The following is a 12,223-nucleotide window of genomic DNA, read 5'->3' as shown; positions in this document are numbered from 1 at the left end:
TCAGGGCTGCTAAAACCCGCTCTGACATGGTTCCCCCATGCTCTCTCTCCCACAGGGATCTCCCGGAGCAGATGGAGCCCCGGGCCCCGTGGGACCTCCAGGTGCTGGTGTCCGAGGACCCCCAGTAAGACTCCCCCCTCCTGCTCTCTGCTGGGAAGATGGGGGTGGGCCCGCCCTCCCAGTGTTCCAGGGACCCATGTTGGGGGGACCTCAGCCTTGCCTTCGAGAAGTAAAAGCATCCTGTCTAGGGGGACACCGAGCCATGACAGCACCAGCCACCCTCTTTTCTGAGGCCTGTGGTGTGCTCGGAGCAGCAGCTCCTTGAATGGCTATTCCTGATCCCAGGCCACTAATCAGGACACTGCAGGCAGGGCTGTGAGGAGGGGGGCACAGGTCTGTCTGACCAAAGGCCCCTCCAATAACCCCTTCCAAACCCAGGGTCCTCAGGGGTGGTCTGAATCAGGGCTGCCCTGCGGAACCAGCCACAACGAGGGAAATGTCCCCCCTGTGCTGCCCATGTGGCCACAGAAGGCGTTAATCCTTCAGACAGACACTGTGCTCATCTTAATCAGTTTAATTAGCCCCGTGCGGCTTTCGGCTGTCCTATCAGCAGAGCACAGATCTATCCAAACCGGCAGCTCTTCAACTTCCTTTCCCTCAGAGACCTCCCCTGCCCCCCCCTTTATTCCTGTCCCACCACTTGTTGAAAGAATGAGTCTATTGAGCAAATTGTATCAAGTCCTAAGAAATATATTTTCTCATTTTCCTTCATCAAAGAACTGTACCATAGTCAGCTTCCACTCACCTGCGCCTGCTAACACCTTCCACGGTGGTACCAATTGAGCTTAAATCAAAGCAGTGCCACCTTTCAGCCAGTCTGTGGACCCCGCCGCGCTGTGGGCAAGCGTATAATTGGGGGACTGCTTCGGTCACGTTGAAATGAGCCTGGTGAAAGGGCCCTTTTCTCTCCTTGTGGCTTCCTGGGGGAAATTCAGCTGCAGCCTTCAGTCCCCCGTGGGCTCTTTCCAAAGGCAGGTGAAGCCCTGTGGGATCAGGGATGCCCCCCGCCCCCGTTCATACGGCCCATCCTGGGCCCCTCGGAGAGGTAGAGGGCTGAGCTCAGGCGGCCTGGGTCCTGGGCCCTGGAGGTGCCTTATGGGCAGGAGGTGGCCTCACTGCTGCCAGGATGCCCCAGGACCGCTGGGACCCTGCACCTTCCTCCTGGCCTCCCGGTGCCAGTCACACCCCCAAGCCTGAGGCAGGGACCTTCTCCCTCACCATGACTCCTGTTAGGCCACCTGAGGTGGAAACTCCAGTCTCCTGTCTAATCCATCAAGATAACTTGCACCTAGGAGCAGGCACCAGAGGGTGGGGAGCGGGGACTCCGGGTGCACTTGCACTGTTGGGTCAGTCACAGAATCCCTGCAGGCCTCAGTTTCCCCACTGGGAAAACAGTTGAGACTTGCAGGCCTGGGGGCCTCTCTGAAAGGTGCTGGGCCCAGTTCTGATACCAGAAAGATGCTCAGCAAATACATCTCCCTCCTCTTCCTCTCTCCCATCTCGCCTAGGACATGGGTGCTGCAGGGGTGGAGTGGGGGATGGTGGCTAGCTGCTGTCCAGCCCCAACTTCTGACCCGGCCTCTCTCCCTGCAGGGTCCTGCCGGGCCGCAAGGACAGACTGGACTTGCCGGAGCCCGGGGGGTGCCGGTGAGTCCAGGGGAGGGGACACGGCAACTTGGCTGCCTCCTGTGGGTGCCCTGTACACTCGCCCCCCTGTGTCTCTTCCCCACAGGGTGAAAAGGGATCCCGGGGAGAGAAGGTGAGTCCCAGGGCTGTGGCTGAGATGCAGCCCCCATGGCCTAGCACCCCGGGCATCCCGTGTGACTGGGCTGGGGAGGATGGGGTGAGAGGGCAGTGAAGGGGACAGCGGGGCTGTGGCCCGTGGAGGAAGATGAGGAAATGGAAAGCAGTGGTTACAGCTAAGGCCCCTGCTCGCCGCGTGGCAGGACCCATTGGCATGAATCCACTCCTTCTGCTGACCTTCAGTGTGGTCGGCGTTGATCCCACTTTTCAGATGAAGAGACTGAGGTTCAGAGAGGTCTGGTGTGGGGGCAGAGTCAGGGGAAGCCGAGGCCTGGCCATCTCCATGGTTCATGCTGCCTCAGGGTCAGCAGCTTGTGGAAGTTCTTTCCGCCTGCCCCCCTCTGACCAGGGCCCTTGTCCTTCCAGGGTGACCCGGGGGAGTGCTCCTGCCCCTCCCGAGGAGATCACCTCTTCTCGGGCATGCCGGTAAGTGATGCCGAGAGCCTGCCCCCGCCCAGGGGGAGGCCCGGCTTGTGTCTTGTGTCCACCGTGCAGGGCTTTGTGCCCAGGCCAGCTGCTCCCCCACGCAGCCCCGCTTGGTGTGGACATTGCCTATAACCTCTCCCCTTCTTTTGCGGTCCCCACTCCCACCCAGGGTGCTCCGGGACTTTGGACGGGCAGCTCCTGGCAGCCGGGCCCGCAGGTGTGTCGCTTTTCTCCTCTGTCTTGTGTCTGCCAGCACCGAGGCTTGCCCGCCCTGCCCGCGGAGCCTGCTTGCCAATCTCACGCTCTCTTCCTCCCCCAGGGACCCCCGGGGATTCCTGGACCGCCAGGCCCCCCTGGAATGCCTGGGCTGCAGGTAAGGGGGAGCAGACAGGGGTGTCGGGGACGGGGCACTGGGAACCATGGACTCCTCTGCCCAGGACAGTATCTTTCTTCACACGAGGGCTGTCCCTTAGGGCGGGCTATGTGCCCCCCATCCCTTTTAAAGGAATGTTCTGTTGTGTGCTGGTGTACTGTGCTCCGGGCTCAGGCAGCAGTGGGCACCTGCATCGGGCCAGATAAGAACCCTTTACACTGAGCATCCTGCATCAGTTTAAGCAACTAGTATTTTTTGTCAGTGTTTTGGCCACACTCAGAAATGCTCCAGGACCATGAGGTGCAGGGGCTGAAACAAAGGCCTCAGACCTGCAAAGCATGTGCTCCACCCTTTGAAATCTTTCTCTGACCCTGCAAGGAATGTTTTGCACATCTGGTATTTTCTAGGCTCTTTCCTAGATGCTAGAGGATTCAGCAGTGAGCAAGAATGAGAAATCTCTACCCTCTTGAAGGGGCATTTCAGTAGGAGAAGCAGACGATAAGCAAGACGAATAAATAAAATATAGAATGTGGGTCAGGGAGACGGCTCAAAGGGCTCAGCTCAGACTGTGTGGGGGAGGCCTGGGTTCAATCCCCGGCACTATCCCAGGAGTGATCCTCAAGCACTGCTGGATGTGGCCAAAAATAAAAATGAAAGAAGAAAAATAGGAGAGCTGGGGAGATGCCTCAAAGGGCTGCCTTGCATACAGAAGGCTCAGGTTTGACCCCAAGGCCGCAGGAGCCCTCAGCACCACCAAGAAAGACCCTCCCCCAGCACCTGGAGCAACCCCTGAGCACCATCAGCTGTGACCAAAATAAATAAAGACAAGGGGCCAGAAAGATAGTGCAGTGGGTAGGGAGCTTGCCTTTCAGGCCACCAAATTAGATTTGATCCCAGCATGGTCCCAAGTCCTGCCAGAAGTGATGCCTAACCACAGAGCCAGGGCTAAGCCCCAGCCAACACCTTGACCCATCCCAAATAAATAAAAAAAAGGAAAATGGAGAAGGGGGCAAGGCAGATAATTGAGAAATATTGGAAAGAAGGTGACATTTGAATCCAAAATGAGAGGGAGAGAGCAGTGAGGGCTAAGGTCCCACCCAGTGGGGAGAAGGCAGCCCGCTACCTCTTGTGTTTCAAGTCTACTCTCCCATTCATACGAGCTTATGTCAGCGCCAGGGGAAGGGTGGTAGCACCGTTGCACCACAAGCTAAGAGGTGAAGGGGCTTATCTGAAGCTATCGAGTAGCAACTGGTAGTACTGGGCAGGACTTCCCCAGAGACCCTCTGCCTTCTGCCCTCCACTGCATTTGTGACAGTTCCTCAGGGATGCATTTCCCAGAGGGTCTTGAAAGTCCAGGCAGCAGTTTTGGGGTTCTAGCTCCCATCTCCTCAAAGAGCAAATCTCACCCCAAAATATCAGAGTGTGGTCTCACAAAAACTCCCACCGAGTTGAAAATCAACTCTGATGGAACCCCATTTCAGATGGGGGTCTCCACGGCACCCCAACACTCTGCATCTCCTCAGGAGCTCGGGGCTAGGTGTATCTCTCCATCCACCATGGCCAGTCTCCCATTTCCCAGGGCTGAGCTCCCGCTGCATTGCTGGGAAAGGAGGGTCTCACTCCTGGGGGCCCATAGCCGGGGACACGGGTGGGATGCGTCACTCAGAGTGACCCATCAACAAGCACAGGCAGATGTCCTGGGAGCCCTGCCAGGACCTGCTGACAGAGGAACGTGACAGCCAAGTCTGGCTCCGGTGCCGAGACCGACACAAGGCTGCCGTGACGACCCCTTCTGGGAAGGGAGAGCCCAGAGGCTCCTCTTTCACCTCACAGAGACAGGAGAAGCACCATTCATTCACCTCCCCAACAAGGTCTCCTGCCGCCAGCCCCCATTTTGCAAGAGAGAAAACTAAGACACAGAGTTTAAGAAATGTGTCAGACATACTTAGCCGAGTACAAAGCGAGTAGGTAATCCGTTGCTTCTATAGTCCAACATCGGGGACTTAGTTCCGGGGATGGGACAGGAAAAGAAAATGGCTCAGAGAACAAAGCACATGCCTGGCCTGTGTGCAGTCCTGGGTTCAGCTCCTGTGACCCATGAAGTGTGGCCCCCACAAAAGGAGAAGAGAAATATATATTTTTAAAAATTTTATTGAATCACCTGGGCTGGAGCGATAGCACAGCGGGTAGGCGTTTGCCTTGCACGTGGCTGACCCCGGTTCAATTCCTCTGCCCCTCTCAGAGAGCCCGGCAAGCTACTGAGAATGTTTTGCCCACACGGCAAAGACTGGCAAGCTCCCGTGAAGTATTCGATATGCCAAAAACAGTAACAACAGGTCTCACAATTTTTTGTGAGATGTTTCTGGTGCCTGCTTGAGCAAATCGATGAACAATGGGAGGACAGTGCTACAGTGCACTGAATCACCGTGAGACAGTTACAAGCTTTCATGTTTGGGTTGCAATCACATAATGTCAAACACCCATCCCTCCACCAGCACACATTCCCCACCACCAATATCCCTTGTATACCCTCCTTTCCCACCCTCCCCCTGCCTCCATGGCAGACAATATTCACCATTGGGCATTATGGTTTGCAATACAGATACTGAGAAGTTATCATGTTTGGTCCATTATCTACTTTCAGCACACAGCTCCCATCCCGACCGATTCCTCCAGCCATCATTTTCTTATTGATCCCTTCCCTATTCCAGCTGCCTTCTCCCCTCCACTCATGAGGCAGGCTTCCAGCTATGGAGCAGTCTTCCTCGCCTGCGTCCTTAGGTGTCAGCCTCAGGTTATGTTGTTTTATACTCCACAAATGAGTGCAGTCCTTCTATGTCTGTCCCCCTCTTTCTGACTCATTTCACTTAGCGTGACACTCTCCATGTCTAACTATTTACAAGCAAATTTCATGACTTCATTTCAAGGGGAAGAGAATTGTCTAGTTCATATGGACTAGAAAGAACACATGAGTTACGAGAGTGGAGCGGGGTCGCCTGTGTCCGGGCCCTGTTCCCTTAGTTCGTGCAAGGGAAGAGCTGTGCTCCGTGGTGGTCTCAGTGCAGGAGCGGCTTGGGGGGGTGAGGGGGCTCACTCTGAGCCTGTCTCCGGAGCGTTAAGCGGGAGGGAATCCAAAGCACAGAGCCAGGGAGCAGCCGTGCGTTCACTTAACATGCCTTTAATCCTGCCTCCTCCATGTCGGGGATTTGAAATGCAACATCCCCCTGGCCTCCATGGAATATGCAAATCGCACTTAGGTCAGCCAGGGACAGGCTCTGGAAGCGAGGTTTGATACGGGGAGTCTCCAAGGTCTGATCTGAGTTCCGTAGGGCTAGAGATCCTCTCTGGCCTCACCATGTGCCACCCCACTTTACAGAATAGGAGATGGAGGCAGAGAGGATTTTGTTTGGTTCCTTTCCCCCTGTAGTAACCTGCCTCGGATTATGCACACAGCGGAATTTTGCATCAAGATAGGTCTGTGCGCCCCCAGCCTCCACCTCTGAGCATCCATGTTCTGGGGAGTGGTGCCCGGGAAAGCATCCAGGTCTCATGTCTGCAACACATGCGCTTTACCTCTGAGTCACACCCCTGGCCCTTGGGGAGCGTCTGGGAGGGCGAGGTCCTGAGTGGTGCAGAGAGGGAAGGGGCTGGAGGCGGTGGTCTTCTCCCTGACTCCTCCCCCGAGAGCTTCTTCTTGCCTTGGGCGAGTTGCTAACCCTCTTTGAACTCTTCATGCTGTTTATTTATTTATATTTTTGCTTTTGGGTCACACCAGGGCTGATTCCCGGCTCTGAACTCAGGGACCACTCCTGGTGCGCACAGGGGACCATACCGGGGGCCTGGGGATCACACCAGGGCTGGGGCCACAGGCAAGGCAAATGCCCTGAATAAGGACCTGCGGTACTTTTCTCCCCTGTCCCTCTTCATTCTTTTCTAAAGGACTGAGATTCGGTGAAGAAATTCTTAGGAAAGTACTTAGCATGGGAAGAACCAATTAGTACTAGAATAAAGAGAGGCCCCTGCCCAATTTCCAGCCCTCCCTTAGTGGAGTGGGGGTAGGGAAGGCGCTCCCTGTTGGACTGGTCTGGGGGTCATCCCTCCATGTGTCTCCTACCAATGACCTGGAGGTTTGTACTGCGAAGCTCACTCAGCTGGGATGAGAGAAAGAGGAAAGAATGAAGGACTAGAGCCAGAATCCCCCCCAACTCAGCTTGCAGGGTGGGGAGACGGTGAGAATGAAGCTAGGACGCCTGCAGTCCACCAGACAGAGAGGGGCTACTCACGTGTTTTTCGGTCACTGCAGGGCATGCCTGGGCACAATGGTCTGCCGGGACAGCCAGGGATGGCGGCGGAAGTGGTAGGTACCAGCTGGGACGCACTTCCACCCCCTCATGCCCTTCCCAGAGCCCAGCCTGCCGTGGCTCCTGTGGCTGCCATGGGGGTCCCTCTGGGTGGCACGAGGCTCCTCAGGGCTCGGCCTGGCACTCAGCCCCGTCTGTCTCTTGCAGGAATCCTTACCCACTGAGTGGAGGCTCCTCAAGGTAAGGGAGGAGGGGACGCGGGGCAGGGGGTGTGCAGGGGCTCTGTGGGGAAGCAGCATCAGAGCTAAGAGGCTGAGGGAGGACTCTCCTGAGACGCCGCCCACCCTCATCAGGCCTCAGTAGCCTCCAGGAGGCTGCACAGCCCCAGCCTGGCCCAGCCCCAGCAGCTCCGAGCAGGGTAGGAAGGGTGAAAGGGTGAGAGTAGACGAGGGGACTGGGCAGTGGTGGTCAGCAGTGTGAGGAGGGGCTGGGAGCCTAGAAACTCCCAGCCATCATCCGGGCAGTCTGGAAAGCCCCAGGGAAAAGAGAACATTGGAGAAGTAAATCTAGCAGGCATTATGGGGACTTGGGGCCCTGGGGTGGGGTGGGGAGGGCGGACTGGGCTCTCCCCTCAGCCAGGACCCTGGGGCCTCCAGAATCCCTCTGGCACCACTTCTAACATAGTTGTTCGGTCCTGGGACCTCCCACCATCCAAACAGTTCCTACCCCAACCCCCACCCCACCCCACTCTGGGCTGAACACCCCTCCTGAGCATCCTGTGGCAGAATTAGCACCTCTGTGCTCTCAGCAATTACTAAAAGGATCACTCTGTGTGTGTGTGTGTGTGTGTGTGTGTGTGTGTGTGTGTGTGTTTGTGGCCAGGTTGTTGTGTGACCCCAAATGCAGAATTCAACTCTCTTCTGGGTCATTTTGTCTAATGGCTTCTTCACCAAGTGTTTGAGGAGCGTCCCCAAATAAGAACAGAATGGTCTGAGCAGTGGTCAGATGGTGCCCCTGGAATGCAGGCCAGCCCAGCCCCCAGAGACCAGAGGAAGCCTAGTGTGCAGACAGAGCAGGGTCTAGTCCAGGCTCTCTCCAGCTCTCTCCTCCAACAATGCTCCTGAAATCCCTCCAGCCCCACCAACACTTCGGTGCATCAGGACCCAGAGACTGGGCGAAGGTGGGCTCTGAGCGAGAGGCGGCAGTGGTCATGGGGCTCTGCAGTGAACAGGAAGGGAAGGAGCAGGGACTCCTGCCCAGGCACCCAGCGACACCCCACTGAGCCCTGAATAGTCTCCAAGCTCCCCAAATCCTCTGGAATTGTTCCCCTTTTAAAGTGGGTCACTCATCAGGGCCCATCAGGCTCTGAGGGGCCCGTGACCCCAAGAGATTAAAAACCACAACAAGGGGCTAGAGTGATATAGCACAACAGATAGGGCACTTGCCTTGCATTCAGTCGAACTGGTGTCAATCCCTGGCATCCCAGCTGGTCCTCTGAGCACCACCAGGAATAATTCCTGAGCACAGAGCGAGGAGTAAGCCTGAGTATCACTGGGTTTGGCCACAAAACAAAACAAAACACAAAACCAAAAATGAGGCTTTCTCATTGCGACGACGCTGGGGCCTGGGCCCATGGAGCCTGTGGGGCGGGAAGGGCAGGCCCTGCCCAGGTGGCTGCCCTCTCGCCCCCTTGCTCCTCGGCCGGTCCATCAGGAAGCAGCATTTGGAGCCCGCTCAGCCCCGTCCCGGCGGCATGTCCTCACAGTGGGTGCAGATGCAGACACAGCCGGGACAGATGGTCCCCCCACGGCCCTCCGCCTCCTCCCACACGCCTGTCTGCACAGTGGCTTTGGCTGGGCCCCACCGAGCTGCTTCTTGGAGGAAACTCAAAGCCAGTTGTGGGATCGGGTCTCCTGAGGATGGAGCAAAGCGGCCGCCGTGGTTCCCCACGTGGCTGGGCCCCAGAGCGCGTGGGTGGAGACCTGCCAGGCCCTTCCAGGCCTTCTCTGACCCAGGCCCCTCGCGGCTCCCCCTCTCCCCTCAGACCATCTGCGGGGACTGTGCCCAGGGCCAGACAGCTCACCCGGCGGCCCTCCTGGAGAAAGGCGAGAAGGGAGACCAGGGCATCCCCGGCGTGCCAGGCTTTGACAACTGCGCACGGGTAGGAAGCTGAGTGGGGTGGCGGTCGTGCAGGGTCAGCCCCGGGGCCTCACCTAACAGAGCCTGTCACTCCCACAGTGCTTCGCCGAGCGGGAGCGTCCAAGGGCTGAAGAGGCCCGGGTGAGTGGACTGCGCGCGCTCTGCCGGCTGCCCTCAGCCCACAGGGATCGGCCTGAGACTCAGTGTCCCCCTCTCCACCTCTCCATCCCACTTCAGGGAGACAACAGTGAGGGCGATCCGGGCTGTGCTGGGAGCCCAGGCCTGCCGGGTCCCCCGGGCCTGCCGGGACTTCGGGGACAAGAGGTAAGACCAGGGCAGTGCCCTAGGGGCTGGGGCCTCCAGGTGAGCGACCCTCAGTTCCCCGGCTGCCGTTTCATCCCTGCAAGTGGCCTCTCAGGCCTTCTCCAGGGGTGCTGTCTCTTAGGAGACCTCCAGCTGCCGCTGGGGTCACCCAGTGCCCCTCCTGCTCTGACCACATCTGCCCGCCTGCCCCCCCACCCTGTCCCAAGCCTCCTTTCTGCTCCGGAACCCCAAGATGTTCTTCCTCCTCAGGTCCATGGAGTCCTCTGCCTGCAACCCTTCTCCGGGGTAACTCCAGCTCTTGTCTGCATCAGTTAGCTCAGGCCCTGCCTCAGGCAGACGGCCGAGCGCTCTCTACACGGATCCTGTCCCCTCCACCCCCCACACACACCTGGCACCCCACCCGTCACTCTTAACTATTGTGCATGTCCTTCATTCGAGGATATTCTGAAGCCCCGCCGTTTGCCAGCACGAGCCTCTGTCCCTCCCGCCCCCTGAGACGTGAGCGCCACCAGGCTGGGCCTCAGCCAGGGCCTGGGACGTGGGCGCTGCTGCTTCTCGTGACTGTGGGCGAGGGGCTGAGCCCCGGGACAGGCTCACCCCCGGCTCTGGCATCAGCGGCCTCTGCAGACCTGGCTGTGTGGGCAGCAGGGAAGGCCCAAGCCCCTCACCCACTCCCCTTTGACTTCCTTTGCAGGGTCCACCTGGCGTGAGGGGCTCCCCTGGTCCTCCAGGCCCGATTGTAAGTACCCGGCTGCCCACACGCTCACTTGTGCTCCGCGGCCTCCCATTGCAGGAAGTGGAGCGGGACAGGCCAAGGAGCCTCCCTCCGCTTCCCTTCGCTCTCGTCTGGACGTCTGTGGAGACTGTGGACTCCCCTGACGTGACTCCCTGGGACTGACCTGCTATACCCCATGGCCTGTGGGCCTCCTCCCTTCCTAGCTCCCCTCCCCAGATCTCTTGCACTTTGCACCAGGGATCTAGGCTGAGGCAGCTTCTGGTTCGTGATCTCGAACTGCATGTGGCTACCTGGCCAGCTGCTCCCCACCCCCGGCACTCCAGGGGCTAAGGTGGAGCCGCCCTCGTGGCCTTGAAGCGCCACTGTGGCCAGGTCAAGTGTCAACCTCTGTGGCATCTCTGTGGTAGGAGAACAGGATGACTAGAAAAGTCTGGGAGTATGGATCTTCCTTTTTTCTTTTTTTGAGAGAGAGCAAGAGAGAGAAGGAGAGCGAGAGCGAGAGCAAGAGAGAGAGAGAGAGAGCAATAAGGGCTGTTGGGCATCATCTTAGAACCCAGGGGCATGTGGGGCACACAGAGGCCAGGACATGGGGCTGAGGGCCCAGCCCAAAGCCCAGCTTCCCTTCCCACAGGACAGTGGTCCCCTTAGGCTCCGCAGACTTTGGAAGGGCGTTGGACTGGGGGGCCTTTGCGGGGGCGTTGGCGCTGTTTCCCCGTCTCTGCTGCTGGACGAGTGAGTCTTCCGGGCCTGAGGCCGGGAGCAGACAGTGTTCCTGGGCAGGACTATCCCCGGGTCTCTTTCCTCGCTGCCTCTCCTGCCCAGGATCCGCAGCCCCCCCACCCCGCGCCCCGGCACCACCGTGCTTGTGAGATGTGACCTGCCTGTTTCTCCCCCCAGGGCCCCCCAGGGTTTCCTGGTGCCGTTGGCTCCCCCGGACTGCCTGTAAGAACCCAGTGCCGCTCCAGCCCTCCCCGCCAGCAGCTCTCCGCAGCTGCTTCCGCTGTCTTCTCCTTCATGTTTGTCCTTGTCCCCTGCAGGCAGGGTAGCTAACGACACACGGGTTCCCTGAGCCCCCAGCAGCGTGGACATCCCCCCAGGCCGCCTTCTTCCCCACTCTCGCTCCTCCCGCTGGCTCCCTCTCCTCCCCGCTCGCCCCTCGTTCCCTTCCTCTCCCACAATCCCACGTCACTCCCCCTGGATCCTCCCCAGCTATTTTACCTTCTTATTTTAAGCCGGTGCCTCCAGGGGCCTCTTTATTCCTCCCTTCTCACTTCTGCCTCCTGCTTCTCCCACCTTTGGTGTTGACTGAAGATTTGCTGAAAGTAGTTCTTGGGGCCCTGCCAGGCACCTGGCACCACGCCCGGCAGAGATGCCAAGGCTTCGGGGCTGCACAGCGCAGGCTGGCACAGGTTCGCTGCCCCGCTGCTCGGCAGAGCTGCCAGTGGCACCCCAGGATGGCGAGGCGGCCACGTGCCCCTTCCTGGATGAGCCCCTGGGCCGCCTCTTCCCCTCCTCCTCCTCGGCTCCAGTCCCAAGGCGGAGCGCGGGGTGCCGACCAGCTCGGCTTCGGGGCTCGGGGCCCCTGTGTCCAGTTCCCGGCCTGCTACCGCCAGGTGTCGTTCATTGCCCTGCCCGTCCTCGTCATCCTCGTCACCCTCGTCCTCGTCACAGTGTGTTCAGTGCTCCTTGCCCTCACTGTTGCTCTCCCCGGGTCACGGAAACTAACCTCCTGTGTGTCAGGCTTCCATGGCCGGCCCGGGCTCTGCTCCTCCCAGGCTGGGGACAGTGGCGCGGGGAGCAGGGCCCCTCCTTGTCACAGCTCCATCTGTCCCCATGCCCTCATCCTGGCCGGACCTTGTCTGTTTCTGCTTGCTTGGGTGAGGGGCCATCTGTCCGTCTGGCCATCTGTCCCGTGTGGTGGAAGGTCTGAGCGCCGGCTCGAGGGCACGAGGGGGAGAGGGACAGTGGCCCCTGCGCTGCGGCAACCAGCCAGGGCGTGGGGCGAGGGAGGGGGATGGGGAGGACAGGCCTGGTTTTGACTCCAGTGCGTGCCTCTTTCCA

At 59.0% G+C, this 12,223-nt stretch overlaps 1 protein-coding gene across 1 annotated transcript in view; it reads left to right on the top strand.

Moving 5' to 3' along the window:
• COL16A1 (collagen type XVI alpha 1 chain) overlaps positions 1-12,223 on the top strand; it is a 47,625-nt gene that overhangs the window by 21,535 nt on the left and 13,867 nt on the right. Inside the window, exons 38-50 of the mRNA XM_056122695.1 lie at positions 56-124; positions 1,654-1,707; positions 1,793-1,819; positions 2,230-2,289; positions 2,459-2,506; positions 2,609-2,662; positions 6,966-7,019; positions 7,171-7,203; positions 9,008-9,124; positions 9,202-9,243; positions 9,340-9,426; positions 10,121-10,165; positions 11,060-11,104. Of these exons, the coding sequence (XP_055978670.1) occupies positions 56-124; positions 1,654-1,707; positions 1,793-1,819; positions 2,230-2,289; positions 2,459-2,506; positions 2,609-2,662; positions 6,966-7,019; positions 7,171-7,203; positions 9,008-9,124; positions 9,202-9,243; positions 9,340-9,426; positions 10,121-10,165; positions 11,060-11,104 (735 nt within the window). The remainder of the gene's footprint in view (positions 1-55; positions 125-1,653; positions 1,708-1,792; positions 1,820-2,229; positions 2,290-2,458; positions 2,507-2,608; positions 2,663-6,965; positions 7,020-7,170; positions 7,204-9,007; positions 9,125-9,201; positions 9,244-9,339; positions 9,427-10,120; positions 10,166-11,059; positions 11,105-12,223) is intronic.

Source organism: Sorex fumeus, unplaced genomic scaffold (assembly GCF_029834395.1).
Source record: "Sorex fumeus unplaced genomic scaffold, SorFum_2.1 ptg000047l, whole genome shotgun sequence".
NCBI classification, from domain to species: Eukaryota; Metazoa; Chordata; class Mammalia; order Eulipotyphla; family Soricidae; genus Sorex; species Sorex fumeus.
The sequence above is the reverse complement of the archived record's forward strand: the minus strand, read 5'-3'. Positions and strand labels throughout refer to the sequence as shown.